The 20688-nt window shown below is 42.2% G+C and overlaps 1 protein-coding gene across 1 annotated transcript in view; it reads right to left on the reverse strand.

The window, feature by feature from the left end:
- Positions 1–4873: 4873 nt before the first annotated feature.
- The window catches only part of LOC128733001 (octopamine receptor beta-2R-like), a 30534-nt gene continuing 14719 nt past the window's right edge, over positions 4874–20688 (reverse strand). Inside the window, exons 2-6 of the mRNA XM_053826522.1 lie at positions 20530–20628; positions 20086–20184; positions 19700–19821; positions 5263–5731; positions 4874–5192 (exon numbers count right to left, since the gene is read on the reverse strand). Coding sequence (XP_053682497.1) covers positions 4874–5192; positions 5263–5731; positions 19700–19821; positions 20086–20184; positions 20530–20628 — 1108 coding nt within the window. The remainder of the gene's footprint in view (positions 5193–5262; positions 5732–19699; positions 19822–20085; positions 20185–20529; positions 20629–20688) is intronic.

The raw sequence follows: 20688 nt of genomic DNA on the forward strand, positions 1-20688 counted from the left end.
GTATGGAGGCGGAGGATGAACCATGAACTCACGCAGCTCTATGGCGAACCCAGTATCCAGAAGGTAGCTAAAGCTGGACGGATACGATGGGCAGGGCATGTTGCAAGAATGCCGGACAACTACCCTGCAAAGATGGTGTTCGCCTCAAATCCGGTAGGAACAAGATGACCAGGAGCGCAGCGAGCAAGATGAATAGACCAGGTGGAGCGAGATCTGGTGGAGAGTACTCGGTGTCCGAGGAATTGGAGAGCGGTAGCCTTCAACCGAGTTACATGGAGAAACTTTGTTCAACAGGCTTTGTCTTAGGACGGCAAGTCACCTAAGTAAGTAAGTAAGTAAGCTAGTACGGTACAGGCTGGAAGCTCTATGAGAGGTCATCTAGCTTGTTATGTACATCGATTTGTCATTGGGCTAGCAAAACAATAGACCGTATGAATAAAAGAGTTAGAGCAAACTCTCCCAAAAGATTTACACGGGAAAAGCAAAGCAAACTGTTTTATTCAAACGGCTTAATGTCGTCAGCCAAATCAAGGTCATTTAGCTGCTCCATCGTCAGAGTACAGTGGACCCCCGTTCGTTTGAACGATTCCTCATGCAAACTAACGGGGTTACTTTTTAATTTGAACAACTGGTAACCCGAAATATGCTGAAAACCTGTGTGAACTGGCCGCCCTGCTCTTTGTTATTGTTTTGGTGGTTTGTTATAGTTGGCAGTTGCAAGTGCGAATATTGCATTTTCCGATCGGATTTCTCTCTTAATCGTTAGGAAAACGAAATGTGAAACCGATTAAACACGCTAGGTCAGTACAAACGAATCGTGTTTATGTGCATTGGCTGCATAAACAAATGATGTCATGTTGAGAATGACATTTGAACCATTTTTAATTTGCACGGCGTGCAAACCAACGGGGTTCAAATTAAAAAGTGTTCAGATTAAAAATGGTCAAACGAACGGGGGTCCACGGTATTCCACGATTTTGTCTACTGTCAATAGCTCTAACTAACATCTCATCCATTAGAGAAAATATTATTTCTCAGCAGCGAAAATAATACATACCAGCAGTGGCCCTTATAGGATCAGACAGGACGCCATTGTGCAACACCTTACACGAGAACTTCTCTTAGGGGGTCTCGATGAGATGAACTAGCTAATCTGGAATTCCTCTAAGCTTAAGTGTGCCTCAGATGTTTTCGTGGTTGAGTCGGTCAAACCCCTTTACAAAGTCAACGAACACCAGAAGAAAAGAGTCCTGGAAATCATTGACCCGGTCCATCATGATGTGGAGCGTTGTGATATGGTCTACGCATGGTCGTCCAGTACGCAAACCTACTAGGTGCCGCCGGAGAGTAACGTCGTCTTCTCCTGGATCCGGTTACTTACTCACTTCTACCAGCACAGAGCCGTGGCGGCACTGGCCGTATTAACAATTCCTCCCCATTATATTCGATCCCGAACTAGTCTTCGCTAATTTGTTGGGCATCTCAACACACGCAAGTCGGCTTCAACCTGGTCGAATCATCTATTACGTAGGGCCCCTCTATTCCTTGTGCCGGTGGAATTCTTGAAAAGACCGGATTTTACTTGTACAGTCGTCCGGTATTTTTGCAACGTGTCCGGCCCACCGTAGTCTACCAATTTTCGCTAAGTGTACGATGGGAATCTCTCCTAGCAGTGCCTGCAACTCGTGGTTCATACGCCTACGCCACTCTCCGCTTTCCGTTTGTGCTCCGCCAAAAGTAGTTCGTAACAGTTCGTATGTCCTCCGTAAGCAAACCTACTGTCTGAAGTCCATAGAGGACTGCAGGTCTGAATCCGGTTAAGAATAATCTTATAGTGTATGTTAAAAGCAATACAGATTCACGTGTTGCTACGCCTGTATTCAGTTGGGTTTCCTTTTTCTGGGAATTTGACCAATAGACCCTGCATTCAGTCCACCGGAAAAGTTGCGGTTTCTCATACATTGCTAATGCATCGTCTGGTCTTACAAACAAAAGTCATCTCTGTCTCTAATTAAATGCAGGCTATCCCCGGCGCTCTGTTGGATTTCATATATTTGAATGGTGCGCCAATTTCATCCAGTTATGGCGCCTCAGGGTTAACGCGAATAATGCGATGAGAACTATTAGCACTCTGCGCTACTAGTCTTGTCAAGTCAAGTAACTAAACAGCAAATTATTTTTGAAGCAGCGGTCTTCGTTAAGTCGACTGCAAAAAAATGTTCGTTAAGATACAGACAGAGTTAAGCCAACCAAGGTCCTGCTAGGCAGCCAAAGTCAACCTCAAAGCATTTGCGTGAATGAAACAGCATGACACCGCGCCGCTATTCGTTCAGTGCGTTTAACTCTGTAAAACTGGTATGCTGGTAGATGGGTATTATTTTCAAATCTTAACCAATTTTTACCAAATAATACCCATACTGGCAGTAGATGTTGGCTACTGTCAAACACACAGAGCAGGGATAGGATTGCCAGTCCAGGTATCCATATCGATCTTAACGGACAATGTTTAAAAGTCAGCCAGGGGTCGACTTAACCAAGGGCGCGTCATGGATTTGACGCTGTAAATAAAATGACATGATAGTGACTGTCTTCTTGGCAGTAGGAAAACTTTGCGGAAAAACGGCACATCATAGATATTTTTAGTGCCAGTCAAATTTTCCTAGCACTTGCATGGAGCTAATTTAAACCACATCCTTTACTTGTTAATTTAATAGACATCGCCGTACGATGATCCACAACTCAAATGTTTTAAGTGGCCCATAATATACAGTGTTTAACACAATCCCCTAACATAATGACAGTTCAGGGCATGTTTCCCGTAACTGCTACCAGTGTTGTGAGCGGCGCTGCAATCGCGTTTTCAGGCCGTCCATAATTAGTGATTCATTATTTTTATAGGAAAACGTTCACTTTTGTAGCATCATTTATGGAAGCAAAAGCTCATCTTGCGTGACATTTGAAATGAGCGTATCATACAATTTCACATTTATCTTGCTGATTGTGAATCGACAGCTTTTATTCTTGGTTGCATTTTTTATAATTATGCTAAAAGCATGAAAGTCGTGAAAACAATCAAATAGATTTTACCGAATCCAACAAAGGGCAAATATGCAAAAGTAAACAAACCGAGTGGAAATTTTTTGTAGTACCAGCGGAACCAGCAATCTTTTACTCGTTTTGTTTTCGTTTGCACATATGCCTTTCAACGAAAAAAGTCGAATGAAAGGGTAGATCAACTTTGTTGCAATAAGCAATTTTGACGATGATTTTGGAATTCCATGCCAACTTTTTTTAACAAATCTTGAGTAAAATAATAATTTCTAAATGGTATACTAAAAAAATTGCACGCGTATTGCATGAAAATTCATGCAATGTTATTTCGAGTTATTCGCCTCACTCGAAGGTTAGTAGTGAAACCAGGAACCAGTAATGGTCCCAAATTTATGCATGCACAAATATCTGTATTTATGGCAGCTCTGACCAGCATTTCGATGTACGTTTTTTATATATGGGAGCTGTCAGTATGTTACCCCGGTTTAATATCAATACTGCCTGTATTAAGCAAATATTTTCTAAACGTCACTTAAACCATTTAAGCAAACCCATTTTTCGTTCGTAACTTTTTTCTAATGAACGAACAGAGACAGTACCCACCTTGCTACCTTTAGCGACGGTTGATTTTTTTTTCTTTCAACAACATATCAAATAATTATGGCTGGCGCTAAATTTAGCACTGCCACAATCCAACCGAAAAAAAAAACGAGAAAGCTTCCTGCCAGCAGCGCTTCCTAATTAATTACAGCACTCATGTTTCAGTCCGAAAGCACACTTTTTTCCCACCACAATTTCTCCAAGCCGCAGACACAAATCCGGGGTGCCGAAGAAAACACTCATCACCCATCTGCTTCCGGCGGGTAATTAATTGCAACCTTCTAATTCTCCTTACTTTTCTTCATTTCTTTTTTTTTTTGTATTTTTGACGCACTTCACTTCATCGTTCTTTGAAATCGTATCGCGTTCCGACCTGCCACTTCCGCGCGCCCGAATATCAACAACGGAACGCTGCTGCTTCGGGCGAATGCCCACATTTGATTATGTCGAGACGGTATTCCGATTCAGGGCCGACTCAGACAGACTCGGTGGAAGAAAAATTTTACTTCGTTCAAAGTTTTTATTTTCTTTGTCGGTCCCTTTTCCTGTTTTCCTCGAAATGCGGTGGCTCGGAAGGGTCTGGCTGGCGCTAAAATGCAATAACAACAACAAAAACGGGACAAAACAAACCCGGAAGCAGAAACGTAAATAAATTAACTCTATCCTGCCGTACACGCTGCATGGAGCTGTCTTTCATTCGACTGTGCCAACCGGAAGCACTGTAGCGTATATTCCGAGGCTTTCCTCTTCCGCTCGGTTGGAAAAGTTTTTGTTTTCTCATTTAATTTTTGTTTTTATTTATTCTAAATCACTACGTTGTTTCAGTTTACTTTGTGTGCAGTTTTCACAAGCGTTTATGGAGCAGTCATTCCTTCGATTTAGCCAGCGTTGCCAGTCTTTTCGTCTCATAATAAACGAGTGTGAATGTTAATCGAGTAGTACTTCGGCGAGGAAGTAGTACCGACTTTCAGAATGAACACATTGCTAAAATTATCGCGAGAAATCTATCTTTCGTTTAAGGACAGTTCTGGCAGCACTGGCTCGTGTCATGCTGGCATGGCAATGATACAAAAAATCATTATGTAAATCTTTCGCTTTTTGTGCTAATTGTTTTGCAAGTGGATTCTTCGTTTAGTTTACCTTCCGCTTACCTTGTTCAAACTGACTGACTGGCTGACTGACTGGTGGGTTCATTGTGGTGACTGGCTTCGGGAGGGCGGTATTATAGACTTTCGCCAACTTCGCTGTTGAAGCGATCATTTTGCGACGGCCTGAGATAGCTTTCCGAGTACACACTTTTTGCCCGGCAGTCGTACCTCAAACTTGATCGTCGCACGTTTATGTCCAGTGGGGACGTTTCCCGTCGCCACCAGGCGCAGAACATGCAATCCAGCGTGTTCCTGAACGCTTCCCGGAAATCTCGGTTGAAGTAGGCGTAGATGAGCGGGTTCAACGTCGAGTTGAAGTAGCCGACCCAGAAAACCAGAACGACCACAATATCTGGATTGGGACAGGAGTCGCAGAGCGACGTAATGATGTACCTAAAAATACGGATATGTTATTTTAAAATAGACCGTTCAATAGTTTGCTAATAGTGAGAGATCAATGAACCATAGAAAAAACGGGAGCCAACAGAGTATAAACGTCCCCATGATGATCCCGAGCGTACGTGCAGCCTTATGTTCTCGTTTCATTTTGATCAGATGTCGATCCTTGGTGGGCGTCTGCTCGGCATCCACTTCGTGCATGGTGAGCGTTTTGGACGATCCGGAACCGCTGAGAGCTTCTCCGTTGGTTCCACCTCCACCACCACTGCCACTGCCTCCGCCACCGCCACCGCCACCACCACCGCCGGTGTTGTGCTGGTGCATCAGCATAGCCGTCCCCTGGCGCAGTGCTAGCTGCTTCTCCTGCCGGTTGGCCTCGCGGAATATCTGGAAGTAGGTGAACACCATGATGGTGCAGGGTATGAAGAACGAGATGGAGCTCGAGATGACGGCGTACGGTTTGTTCACGATGAACAAACAGTTGTTCGGATTGTTCAGTACGTCCTCCTTGTGCTTATCCGTGGTGTACCAACCTGCGAATTGGAAGGACTGTTAAACCGATTGAAGTACCGATGCCTGGTAAGTTTAACCTTCTGATAGCTGAAGTGCAAGTTTCACGGAAAACGAAAGCTAGATTTCCTGTCAGTTTGTCATTTAAAGTTATCATAAAACTTGGTAGAAATATTCTTACTCCCAAAAAGGATAACTAGTAAACGTCACATCATCAGTCACAGAAGGTTAATACTGGCCTGATTTGCAAATAGATTCTATCTGCAAACGCACACAAAATAAGTGAAAATTTATTTGCCTATGTCAGTGTGGCAGAGAATACAGCAGTCCCCCGAATAACGCGGTTTCGAATAAGAACGTTTCCAATAAGGACGGTCTCGTGTGATTCCATTAACGCGGTCGAACGTGCTTATTGGAGTCTATGTAGGATATGGGAATTGACTTAATTTGTTCCAACATGAAATAACTCGTGATCCTGACCGTATAGATGGTTGGTGTCTTCGACAGAGTTGTTCAGTACGTCAAGGGGCCGTGCAATAATTACGTAAGGCCTTTTCCTCATTTTGGAACCCCCCCTCCCCCCTATATAAGATTTTGTAAGATTTTGGCCAATCCCCCCTCCCCCCCTTAAAAATCTTAGTAAGATTTTTTGAAACATCAAAATTCAAGTTTTATTTAAAGAGCTAGACGTTGAAAGAATATTGAAACAATCAACAAAGTTCAAACAAGTTCTTAAAAACCAAAGTTCAACCACATATTCATAAAAAAAACAAACAATATCAATTATCCGTAAATCCCTTTATGGCCCACTCGCGAACAGAACGTATTTCAGCATTGAGGTTGTCAATAAATGTTGGTGTATGCTCAGAAACTCACTAGCGTTCACTTAATTCGCATTGATCCAATCTAAATCGTCTGAACACGTGTCCTCGTCAAATAGTGTACAAAAACTTCTTGGCCTCTTCTAAATGACACGCGACATGGTCTTATGTTGGAATTGGCACTGCGTTGCGTCTAATGTACAGATCTGTAATGACCATCCGCGGTTCACGCTATGTCCAAAGGCACTTATTATTAAACTTACATGCACCTCAGATTTCTCTTCACAGGGTGTTAGTATTAATCGAAACAATTAATTTAGAGATGGTCTTAAAATATTCTATCTTGGGTTTTTTGAAAAATTCAATTTTCAAGGTCATTTAGGGGTCATCCCCTCTCAAGTGATCATATTCGTTGTATTCGACCACCTCCGATTTCAACCAAATTTGATATAATTGCTCATTCCGACCCCACATTCATTTTCCCAAAGTTTTATACGGATTAATCAATCCCCCTTGCAGTGACACTTTTCCATTTTTCTCAGATTTTCGAAAATACTAATTTTTCAATGCATGTCACTGCAAGGGGGATTGTTCAATCCATACAAAACTTTGAGAAATTAAATATGGGGTCGGAATAAGCAATTATACCAAATTTGGTTAAAATCGGAGGTGGTCGAATACAACGGATATGATCACTTGAGAGGGGATGACCCCTAAATAACCTTGAAAATTGAATTTTTCAAAAAACCCAAGATAGAATATTTTAAGACCTTTTCTAAATTAATTGTTTTGATTAATACTAACATCCAGTGAAGAGAAATCTGAGGTGCATGTAAGTTAAATAATAAGTACCTTCGGACATAGCGTGCGGTTTCCTTTGAAGCAAAATAATTAACCCACTCTGGTCACATGCGGCAAGCAAGAGCTTTGGGAACAGAAGAACAATACCTACCAAGAAACATTTTTGTTGTATAGTAGCTTATCAAGCACTTGTTCCATTGGTACAGCTATACATTAGTTGAGTAAGCTACTTTTATACAAAATCATGATATCATAAAGAATTGCGATTGCCTTGCGGAATTGGGATAGACAATTGCAACGAAATATGTTGGAATAATAGCATAAACCGATGCCATCAGAGCCTCTGGAACAACTAGGCCAACTGCTGTTTCCTTGAGTGAGCAAGGCTAAAATACTCAGCAGGTTGCTACGCATTTCCTTGCAGCATGAAAGATTTTGATACTTCACAACTTAACTCATCAATTTAAAATTTTTTGTAACAAATAACATGAGTTACTATTAAAAATGTGACTTTTTCATAATTTTTTCGTGTGTGAAAATCTTACATAAGAAATGATTATGCCCCCCTCCCCCCCAAATAAGATTTTGTAAGATTTCGCGGAACCCCCCCTCCCTCTATTATGTCGTACGTAATTAGTGCACGGCCCCCAACGGGTTTTCATTGGATTATATTATTGTGGAATTGTCACACTACGTGGCGCTAGCGTATATGTAATACTCTTCTACAGGCTATATCTTGCGATGCTGACTATCTAGAAAGTTGCGGTCTTCCGGAAGGTTACTCAAATGACTGACACCTTCAAGATGGTATGGAAAATCGCACAGAACTGACTCACTACGTGGCGCTAGCGTATATGTAATACTCTTATACAAGCTATATCTTGCGCTGCTGACTATCTAGAAAGTTGCGGTCTTCGGGACGGTCACTCAAATGACTGACACCTTCAAGGTGGTATGCAAAATAGCGCAGAACTCACTTGCGGCGCGTGTATGTAGTATTCTTATGCAGGCTGTACCTTGAAATGCTGAACGCTCGACGCTCAATTTTATTCTCTAGCAACATTTAGGCCATTGCATTGGCCCCCGCCCTTTAAAATTGGCTTTAAAAATCGGGAGGCAAACAAATTTTTGTTAAACTTGAGTAATTTTTTTTTTTGTATAAAATCAATGATCTCTGGGTTTTGCAGCCTAAAGAACTCGAAAAAAGAGTGTACGGAGAGTTGACGCTTCTAGCACGAAACAAAAGTATACAAAAAGTACAAATAATGTAATTTCCGAAAATCGACAAAAAAAATTCTTCCGATTTTGACCCTATTTCGGAAGGTTTTTGCATATAAAATAATAAGGTATACACGAAAAGTAAGAATAGATTCGGGTTTCACGATTAGACTTCAAGTAAAAATTCCTGAAAGTCTCAATTTTTTTTGCGTGATTAAAAAAATTTTTTTTTCGCCTAGTTACTAGTTAAATAACCGCTGTCACTTAAACAACCTTTCCGAAGAAAGCAACTTCTTGTACATTACCAAAATCATGAGTCTTATGGCAAACACAAAAAAATCACAAATACACTAGCGCCGTCTGTTGAATCAATTCTGCATTATTTTCCATACCATCTTGAAGGTATCAGCCATTTAAGTAACCTTCCTGAAGACTGCAACTTTCTAGATAGTCAGCAGCTCAAGATACAGTCTGTATAACCATATCACATATACACTAGCGCCACGTAATGAGTCAGTTCTGCGCTATTTCCCATGCCATCTTGAAGATGACAGTAATTTGAGCAACTTTCCCGAAGACCGCAACTTTCTAAATAGTCAGCAGCGCAAGATACAGCCTATACAAAAATATTACATATACACTAGCGCCACACAGTGAGGTAATTCCGAAATCCTACAATCCAACGAAAAGCCCTCGATCTTCTGAACAACTTTGTCGAAGACAGCAACGTTCTATACGGTCAAGATCACGAGTTATTCCATGTTGGAACCAATTAAGTAAATTCCCATATGCTACGTAGACTCCATTAACACGGTTTCGATTAACGCGGTCTCTATTAGCGTCCTTATTGGGGGGAATACTGTAACTCTCACGAGGTTTATTTATTTTTGCAGATAGGAACTCTTCAAAAATCAGGCTAGCATTTGTTTTTACCTACATTTGATTTGAGTGGTGAAAATAAACTCGAACAGCAACAGAATAAGGAATGATGACAATTTTGATATTTATTTATGCATAGGGTATGGTAAATGGTAAAATATTTTTTATGGTAAAGTATTTTGTATGGTAAAGCGAATGGTACGTGGATGGATAATGCGCACCAAAACCTCGCGTTCTATTTTATATATGCAGCTATAAAATAGATCAAATGGCGGTCCTCAGCCTTGTTACCGGTCATTTTTAAATGAAACGGTACCAATGCCACGGCGTCAAAGTTTTGTTTTTTGTAGTGTGTAAGATTAGTTATTAAGTGTAGTTTGTAAGAAAAATCCATAAATTAATTTTGTTAATAAATAATTTTGTTAATGTTGTTTGTTGATAAACTGGCTCTTGTAAATTGTCGTTAGTTTACTTTGTTTGATTTCAAATTTTCTTTTGTATTTTTGTTTAACCTTTAGAATAAGTATACTAACCCATAAAATCCTCCAACCGATAATTAGGCTGCGGAAAATTTGCGGAAAAATGATCTAAGTGAATGTTACCATTTAATGAAGGGAGGAGACACTGTCTGATTGACGACTTAGGACCCTAAAAGAGACCTTCGGCGTCCACCCCGGAACATCCAGACCAGGTGTTGGGATTTAGCACGGAGGCTCTTAAAGGCTCCGTAAGAAACCACCTAAGTCAGAGACAGCCTCACTCATTAAATGGTAACATCCTGTTAAAACCCTCTGTAACGGAAAAACCGCAACGAAAAAGACAGCAAAAAGTCCGCACTAAATGAATAACCCCTTAAACGTTCCTGATCATCAACAGCTAAAATTATACCACTCTCGTCTGCACGAAAAAGTGGTACCCGGTGGGGATAACAGAGGGAGAGCGAGACAGGGAGAGTGGAGACAAGAGGAAAGGAGGGGAGTTTGTTCGGGTTGATCGCAGGGAGGAGAGATCAGCTCGAGACAGTTGCGTATGGATCGTTATCGTGCGCGGAAGGAGAATAAGTGAACTCCCTATCAGTAGTCTCGACGTGTGTCCAGCGTTACCAAATGAGCCTGGAGATCCGGTGTAATCCGGACAGCCAAAAAGTTATGAGGCAGAGTGACCACGAACGCGAATGAGTTTCGACGAGCTGGAGTATCCACTGTTTACGGCAACGAGCGGCCAATTCCTGGGTGCCACCAGGTGGGCCAGAGCGAAAGCGGCCGAACAGTTTATTTCGACGACAAGTCCATCGAGGCAACCACGTGAGTCGCACATTTCGAGACCAGAACCAGATTTGGTGTCCCGTTACTCACCACGGTTATCGTGGTCCTCGATTGAGACATCATCCTCCAGAATCATCCTCGAACTAGTAGCAGTAACTACGACCATCCCTGGAGCCATGGGATTGTGGATCCAGAAAGAGCCGCCATCATCCAAGTAGGTCTCCTGTCTCTCCGTTCGTCGTTCATCAATGGGCCCCAACATGTGACGTCCAGCGCTGCATCGAAGAATCGGTAATAAAAGCTTGCATGCACGTAAAATCCTTTCTTTTATATTTAAAATAGAGCCAGTATTCCATTCTTCTCCGTTCTTTGACGCCATCTGGTGGTTCCGCTTCGTTTCGGGTAAGTTCCGGGTTGCTTGAGTCCTCCGAAGGTCGGTTGCCAACCCTGAGATAAAGCAAAATTTAGCTAGCTGGGTTGAGTGTGAAAACCAACACTTATAGCCTCTTATCCTATCCGTATCTCCTAGTGGTACCATCCGGAATACGTTCCTTATTGGTATGCGTACAGAGAAGGAGGCACTCATACTCCACTATAATGGTAGAAGCATGTTCGAATGAACCGAATGAACCTGAAAATAATAAGAACCAGAGCAAAGGTGGAATCGCGCGCAATGAGTCAAACAGAGGAAAAAGAACTAGGAGGGAATCTGCAACCTTAACGGCGACTCGCTGTACGGAAGGTCTTCAGTCTCTTCGCTGATCTTGAGTTCACCAAAAGGGAGTGTGAAGAGCCGAACGGACAATCTTGCAGTTCCGGTGACGCGGCTGATGGGGCATCAACGTCGCCTCACGTTGCTCTCAAGCGGCTCTTCAGTGCACGAAAAAGGCGGCACAAGCTGTATCTCAGCAAGTGATACACACAGGAGGAGACCCGGGAATTGGCCCTTCGCTCTGTCGACCAGCAACCGCAATCTCTCGAGTGGTGCAAGCGGCAACGGTTTACGGAAACTGTGTCGCCAAACACCAGCGCAAAAGTTCTAAGTACTACACGACCTACAGTGCGCCCTAAAGGACCATCTGCGCCCAAACCCTAAACAGAAGTTTCGTATAGTGAGATGATGGATGACTCCAGTGTCGCAATCACGTCGAGTGATTACCCATCCACTGTACTTACCGCGGATTAGCTTGCGGCTATTCGCAACGAAATCCTGAACTGCATTGCGAAACATGGTTCTCCAGCCATACAGCCAAAGTTCAATAGTTGCCAGCACAAGAATGGCTACCTGCTCCTCATTTGTGCTCGTTCTGCTAACCTGATTGTCAAGCAGGGCTTTATGTTAGGAAAGGCTTGCATGCTACAGGGAATTCTAAGCCAGGAGCAGCGAACGTACGCGTGGGGTACCTTCCTGAGGAAGTTTCGCAACCACCTACAACGGCAACGGTTGCGCAGGTTCGCAAGGTTTCCCGAAAAGGAGCTCTGCGTCAACTGCCAACCACTTGCATAACGCAGAATCGACCGAAAAGCGCCGGCCGTGATTCGGTCTCCAGTCGACTGCAGCCACCGAAGTCCTCCGATGTAAGGAAGCAGGCGTTCACGCCACTCACTGGTAGCCGTCCGTCAGTTTCCGATTCTAAAGACTCTGCCAAGGACGGCAAACAAGTAACATAGCGGACAGCCATCACGCTGCGAGCAAGCGAACCTTCACCATGCCAAAGGCGCGTCCAGTGTCCTTCATCGAAGGTTCGTAAACCAGCAGCTAACAGCTGCCTTCGTTCAAGAACCTTGGGTTCACGGCACGAGAATTCTCGGCAAAGGAAATTATGTTAGGTTAATGAACTGTAACACGCAGGCCAAACCGAGGACTGCAATTATGTTAACGAAAGAAATACAATTTCCTCCCATTACAGAATTCGTTCAACGCGCTATCGTCGCTGTCAAACCGAAAGTGTCGTAGCGGCTGCATACTTCGCGGGTGACAAGGACGATATGCCGCCATCCGAGGTTGCCCCTCTCTTGCGGTACTGCAGGGCCATCAGCGTGCCATTCCCGATCGGCTGCGATGCCAATGCCCGCCACATGATTTGGGACAGCACGGATGTAAATATCAGGGGTGAGTACATACTTGAATACTTAACTACTAACAATGTTAATGTTTGCAATGTAGGCAATGTGCCCACTTTTGTTAATGCTATCAGAGACAAGGTCTTAGACCTCACTCTGTGCAGCACTTCCATAGCTGGCAAGTCTCTGATAAACTTAGTTTATCAGACCATAGGTGTATGATTTTTGATATTGAGGCAAACTCTCGCAGGAGATAACAATACAGAAACCCGAAGAAAACCCACAATTATTCGTTCTGAGAACATCTGGAAAACTTCCATAACTTCTGTCATATCAATCATATCCGCACACCAGCTGAGTGGAACCTTGCAGCCAATGATCTATAGAGTCGGATCATTGATGCTTTTACCGCTAAATGTCCGTGGAATGAATCGCTCAGCCGTCTTCGTCGGAAGGCTAGACGTTTATTCAACAGGCCAAAAATCATATCCAATTGGAAGGCCTAGGCCTAGGGGCTACATTCCCTTATCGAAAGTTGACTTTCTGATTTTCAGTCGATAGACTTCGCAGCCTGCTGTTAGAGAGCAGGACAATGGCGGGGCCAGTGCAACGATCCTATTGACTCTAACAGCCTCTCCCGACCGAAATTCGAACATACGATGACTAGCTTACTAGACTAGAATCGTACCTCGAGGCCAAATGGGAGACACCCCTACAGGGCATCTCTCACCTAGCATTGGGCAAACTTCCCAAAAGTATCGATAATTGAATGTCGATATCGAATCCACCGCTTTATCGATACCGTCGATATATCATTCGTGAAGTATCGGTATTAGCTTCATCGATACTATTTAAAGCGGCATTCTGGGATTTGAAAATGCTACACAAAAAAGGGATTTATAAAAATTAACCTATAAAAACATGTTGAGCAAAAAGAGTGCCTCCAAAACACACACGCAACACATCACTCGCTCCAGTGCAGCTCTATTTCAGCCACATCAGTTCGTTCGGAAAACCGCACTTGTGCATCACCTGCCAAAGCTGTTCGCGCCTGACTGAATCGTATGCTGCTTCGGAATCCACAAAAATACGATGAGTGGCACGCTGTAGGAGGAGGAGTTCTCTCCTCCTTGCCTTGATCACTGGTAGTCGACGCACCTTGCATAAGTTATCATAGCATGGTTATAAGGCCATTGTGAACGCCGACGACACAGTACTTATTGTCGGAGCTCGGAGGTTAATTTAACGCAGTGCTGTCTAGTCGTATGCAAGAAGCTCTAAGTACCACTACTTCGTGGTGTTTAAGAGAGGGGCTTAGTATAAACTCCATCAAAAAAAGTTTCTTTACAGATGGATCAAAAATTGGAGCACAACTTTAAGAGAGCTATCCCGCCAGAATAAAGTTTCTGGGTACCTGGGCATCGAGGGAATCGCGGAATCGAGGGTTGGGCTAGCTGACAACCTAGCAAGACAAGGATCTGCTCAGCAATTCATTCGCCCTGAACCGTTTCTGGGCACCTCCATATCGGCTGTAAACGGCGAATTGTTGGTCTGGGAAAAGCTAGAAATAGCATCCAGTTGGTACTAAGCGCAGAGTGCTATACAAGCTAAACAGTTTATCTACCCTGCAGTAGTTCAAAAGCTACTTACCTTAACCCGTAGTGAACTGCACATAATCACGGAACTTCTCACCGGACATTGTCCCTCTCTTTACCATTCAAAGAGAATTGGAAAGGTCTCAAATGATATCTGCCGCTTTTGCAACTTAGAATTAGAAAGTTTCAGCGTACTTGCTCTGCTGGTCTGCTCCTGTGGAGCTCTTGCATCTTCCAGGTACAGTTTCTTCGGAAGCTACCTATTAACTCCATACTCTGACGGAAACTCAATCCCAAGAGGATTATTGGATTTATCAACCATGTAGTATCTAATTGGTGCACAGTCTGAAATCAACCCCGCTTAATTCCTTGAATGGGCATGAGCAATTCATAAACTTCGTACAGCAATCAGGGCCAGCTACAAAAGACACCGAAGTAACAATTTAGGTTTTATTACACTCTTATGATGGCATTTAAGACCAAAATTGGTCATTAAAACCGCCATAAGAGTATAATAAGACTCACATTGTTGCTTGGGCAGTCTCCATGACTGTCGCAGTGAAATGACGCAGTTAGGGTTGAATATGAACACCAACGTAGCAGACCAGACCGCAATTTAATTCTTATTTTGCAAGCTGATACTATGGTAATACCTAGACACAGTCCCTTCGACTCTGATAGTACAGTCAATGCAACTACGCCGTTATCCATTGTTTTCCAATCGAATCATAGTTTTCCGAATACAGGAAGAATCATTGAAGCTGCACCGGAACCCACCACAAGTGCCACAGGAAACCCTGGAACCCACGGCTACAGTCGTTTAGTTGCAATCAACATTTGTCAGTCATCCCGGCTCTGTATGTAGGAGCGGTGAAGGAGTTCTCCAAGCTGCCATGTTCACACCTCAAATCATCTAAGCGTTGATCTCTTTTCCTTTTTTAGTCTTTCCTCAGGGTGTCCGGTGAACAGTTTCCGTCCATCAGAGCCTTTTCAAGCACTATCTCAGTCGCTGGTCTTTTTGTAACAATATTCTACCAGAATGTTCGTGGATTAGTTTTAATTTATTTATTATATCTTCAACATAGTTGCAAAGACAATTAACTAATATAATGATTGGATTCAACGTCTATAAACAGTCTTACTTATTTGAAAATCGTAGGCTTCACCAACTTCATTGAAAACACGGCAACACATGGCCCAAGGTTCATTGTATTGGTAGTTTGTGCGATGGGAGGGCTGCCACAGCAGGAATGCTATACGAAGCTGCCTTCGGGGAACATGAATGTCTACGTGGCTTAAGAGAGAGCTGTAAGCGACATCTCCACTCAGTGATCCGAAGACAAAAAGCCTTTACAGTAATATTCTTCTGGCAGCTAATGAAAGCAGATAAATATTTTTGCAATGTTCATCGTAGGCTGGTAGATTTGCGGGATCGTTCCAGGGCAGAAGACGCAGAGCTTATCTCAAAAAATTCTTCTGGATGGCCTCTATCCTGTTGACTTGCACAGCATAATATGGTGCGCACACAACAACTGCGGACTCCACAATGTAATGCTGCGAACAAGTGCGCAATACAATGATTTAAGCGCGTATATATCCTGGAATGCGCCCGTGTTTCTTTTCACGAATCCAAGTATTGCGAAGGCCTTAGCAGTGATCGTTGAAATGTGTTCGTTGAATCTGGCTGTGGAATCAAAAGTAACGCCCCAAACAACCAAAAGTTCTAATGTCACTTAAAAAACGAACTTGAAAGTTCATATTTGGTACCAATTTAGTTCCGCAGAACTTTCTTGCTGAATAACCAGACACTACTTTGTAAACCGAACATTATTCTCAATAAGGTACCGTTAATATTTGTAGCAACTCAAAAGTTCAACACGCAGTTTGAAATTTCAACATGTAACTTGAAAATAACTAAAAGTTCGGATAATGGTGTCAAAGGAAGGTTAACAAGCTTTATGTCTATGAATCTATAGCTTGCTAAGCAGTTTTACCTGTAATTAACCAAACTTCAAAGTTGCTCTGAGTTCGCTGCATAGAGCGCTAAGCAGCTTCTAAGAAAACCTGGTCGAAAATTTATAAAATAGCACTTTGAATTCTATACTTTTTTTACTTTTTGCAAGCCTATCCTGATGCATTGCGCCATCTTTAACGCCGCTAGTAACATGAATTTTTCCAATTAGTTGTTCTTGAGTGTAAGTTCGTTTCAGGGCTGTGGTAAATGAGAAATTAGCACATCGAGTGAAATCGCATATTCCAGCAACGGAGCAGTGGTATGCATCCAAGTCACCGAAAGGGAGTACTCGAGTTCAAACCCCGAGGTTTTGGTAGGTTGGTGGTGTGTGGTAAGTTACAATGAATTAATATATATAAAAAAACAGTCGATTATCCTTCTGATGACCTTTCATTAAATAAAATAATTTATATTGGTTCATCACTATTACCCGAAATTAAATGCCGTAGTTTAAATGGGAAACGTCATGAATCTATGAAACAGGAAGAGGTAGGAAAATTACCCCAATCTTTATTTTTAAGCTCATTGGAGTCTCTTTTTGAGCTGAACAGTGTTCTATATAGCGACCTAAGTGGACTTTTTGCGAACTTTATAGTTCTGTTCGCAGTTGCTTTGTAATCCTTTCGAAGTTTCATCATCAAATATAAACTTGAAAGTACGGTTAATTACTTAAAAATTAAGCTGAATAAAGTTCTATTCATGATCATTTCGTTTAGGTCAAAAAATCTCCTTTTATCGGAACTTTTGGTTACTTGGGGCCCAAGTCCTTTATGGTCTGCGCTCGGCGTATATGGCTCTGCTCGATAGAGTATTCGTTTCGCAGGGGTTCACGTTGTCGGCTAAAGGATATGACGCAACATTTCGTGACATTAGCTTGCATACCATTTAGAGTACACCATCGTGGAAGAGAACCAATATCGCTTTGGAGAGTACGGTAGTCAAGTGTAGTTTTAATTTCACGGAATATCTTTAAGTCGTCAGCGTACATCAACTTAGATGAGCCTAAAAGGCTGCCCAGCTCATTAACGAAAAGTACAAATATTAAAGGCCCTATATGGCAACCTTGAGGCACACCAGATGATATTTCGAAGCAAGTCTTTTTAATGCGGACAAAGACAAAAGCGGAGCGTTTAGTAAGATAAGATTAGATCCATAGTGTCGCCCAGTTTGGTAAGCCCAAGCATCTCAGTTTAACTGCGAGTGCGTGTGGAACTTTGTCGAATGCCTTACTGTAGTCAATGTATATTGCATCCACCTTTTTTCTCCTTTCTACACTCTTGATCAGCGAGTTGGCGAATACCATCAAATTAGTTGGGAAACTACAGAGATGGTGTCGCTAAAAGCGTATAAAATTCTTCGAAAAGCTCACAACAGCTAGCTTCAGGCGTTAGCGGAAATGTTTGTAAACCATGCAGCAAGAAGGGAAAGTTGTTGTTAGTATGCAAATAATTTAGTCTAGAAATGAACCTTTTAGTTTGGAAACTATAATGGTCACCGCTGGTATATTAGGCGATTTTCATTTCAAATTTTATCCAAAAATTCCAGAGAAATTTGTTCCTGAATGAATGTCTGTTCTCTGTGCTGTGTGCTACCGATGACCTCTTGTAAATTCTCTGAAGGGAAATAAAAGTTTCCAAATTCTGCTAATTCACGTAATTCAATTTGCAAATGCTACATTTATGGTCGGCGAACGAAAGCCCAAACTGCAGCAGCAGCAGCAGTTCCACAATAGTTCCACTGAACAACCTTCAGACATGCAATATCACCGTAAACGGAGTGTGTGTGTGTGCGCGCGCTGAATTTGCTTGACCCATAAAAAAGTCCTCACTTCCGTCGCCCTGTCGTTTTACGATGGATCACTATGGGATGCAGTGCGAAAGAACCTCCTAGCCAAAAAGGCAGTTTATTGTTAGTTAACTAAAAGACTTTTCCAAACTTCTACCAACAAAATAAAAAAAGTTTGTTCTAATACTTTAATTAATTACCGCGTTTTTACAAGAGCGGCGATTTATTATGACAAGATTGTTCAGCGCCTCACTGGAATGCTTATGTGTATGATTGTTTTTCATTCATTTACCGTGGGCGGATCTTCGCAAAATAAGTTTTAAAATAAGCGCAAAAGTCTTTAGAATCCAAATCTAAAACAGAAAAATTAGAGATTTTCAAAAACTTTTAGTCGTTTATGGCCCTCCAAGAATAAGTTTTCTTTTTCAAGACTTTACGAGAGAGTTTTATGGCAGCTTTATTCAGATAAACCCATCCATTAAAACCTGTTAAAAACCAAGCATCCTTTAAAACTGTTTATAAGGTGAATTCCACTTATTTGCTTACGGATTGATATACAGTGGGGTTTCGTTTATGACATGGTTCGATTTTGGCATGTCTCGATTTTAGCAGCAAAAATATTCGTGTTTAGCAACACAAAACATATTACTTCCAAGAACATGCTTAAACATCAATCAGGCTCCAACGCTCTTTCGGTTGGTTCCCGAATGTTTTATTCACTGTAAGGGGAATGACAGAATTGGGAGAATAAAACAAAAATAGGAATAAGAATAACTAATATAACGGGCGGCAGTAGTACAGTGAGTAAAACATTCGGGTACCAACTGAAATACCGTGAATGCGGGTTCAACCAGCCATTGCACAACCCGATATATATCTGGTCTATATCGAAATTTTCCAATTCATTCAACTAATCATTCTTCGCCTCAGATACTTTCTCCCTTTCCAGAATTTGATGCACTCAAGCAGTTTGACAATCTCAGCGACACTTTCGGTTAAACATTTGAACCGTCTGTGCCTTAGAAGCACCCTTTTTCATCAAAAAATGTTCCTAAATTGATGATTTCAAACAGAAGTTTTACCTTCGGAAGCACATTGTTTACCAACGTTAAATTTTAATATGTCTAAATTTTATCCAGTATGCTTATCGTGAAACCCCATTGTGTATGTGACTATGTGTCAACCATAGGTCCCTTCGCAAATCGTTGCATGTTTGCCGAACACAGTCGCCGTGTCGATGTCGTACGATTCATCAAACCACTAAGCAGGTTTGCAGCTTAATCGCAGCCACAAGAGCAACAACATAAAAAAATACCCGACCCAAAACGACACAACCTTTGGTGTGGAACCACAAAGGTCAATGGAGACGATGGCACACGTGCAGCTGGTAACTATTTTTGTCACCCCGCCCGGTGTGCCGTTGAAATAGCTTTGTTTGTGAAATAATAAGCTGCTGCTTTTTTCGTCAATGGGGTAGTGTTTTTTGGCTGTGAAATGTAGAAATGAGTTTATTTTCACCACGACAAAGGAAACAGTTCTAATAACTTACCGGCAAAGATTGGTACGAATGACAACAATGCTGGTGATATCCAGGTATTGAGTAACATTATGGCTACGACTCGTTTTGTCATGCTTATTGGATACTTAAGTGGTTTCACTATTGCATAATACCTAGAAGATAGTTAGTGAAGAAAAAGAACAGTCCTGTTTACCAAAGTTCAGTTCGTCGTTCGATGCGTTTCAATTACTGTTTTCGTACTAACGATTACTTTCTATAGAAACGTTACACACTGTTTTTTGTGAATAATATTTGAATTCATTCTAAACCCGTCAGTGTGACAAATTTAAAATGAATCCAAATAGAAATCAACATTCAGTTGAAGCTCACTCGATCCTAAAAACAAAGTAAACCCTCCAAAAATGTTGGAGCCCTACCTATCCACTGATATACAGCACAGATGCAGTATACTGGCGGTCGAAAAGTACACATCCAAGCTATTCCACACGTCACACATGAAGGATCCAAACTTCCAACTGCGCAGCCAGTAGTAGCCCAAACGACACCGACCGGGTTAGTGCGAATGGAATTCCATATCCCGGCAAATGGAAAACAAAGTGCAACGAAACGGAATATCCCACACGAGTTACGTTCGGTTGGGCGTTGACGATTCCCACGACGTACGGTTGGACACAGGTATACAGCAAAAATGCAATTCCAAAAAATAAAGAAAAAAAAATTGATGAAAATTTTTACCTTACCGAAACGAACGACACCCACAAGGGCGGCACCCGCAACGCTAGCGTCCGATGTCATCAACATCAAACGCAAGCCGATGCACTCCGACCATGCCGCACGCCGTGGCAATACATTGCACTCACCTTCCCGAAATTTGTACACTGAAATTAAATGTCATGGCCATCATCGCCACCATGATGTCAGCCATGGCAAGCGATACCACAAAGTAATTTGTTATAACCCTGTGGAAGAGAAAATAGGAGAAAATTCGTTAGTTTAGCGTTAGTTAACGGTTCGGTGCA

This window comes from Sabethes cyaneus, chromosome 1 (assembly GCF_943734655.1).
Source record: "Sabethes cyaneus chromosome 1, idSabCyanKW18_F2, whole genome shotgun sequence".
In the NCBI taxonomy this organism is placed as follows: Eukaryota; Metazoa; Arthropoda; class Insecta; order Diptera; family Culicidae; genus Sabethes; species Sabethes cyaneus.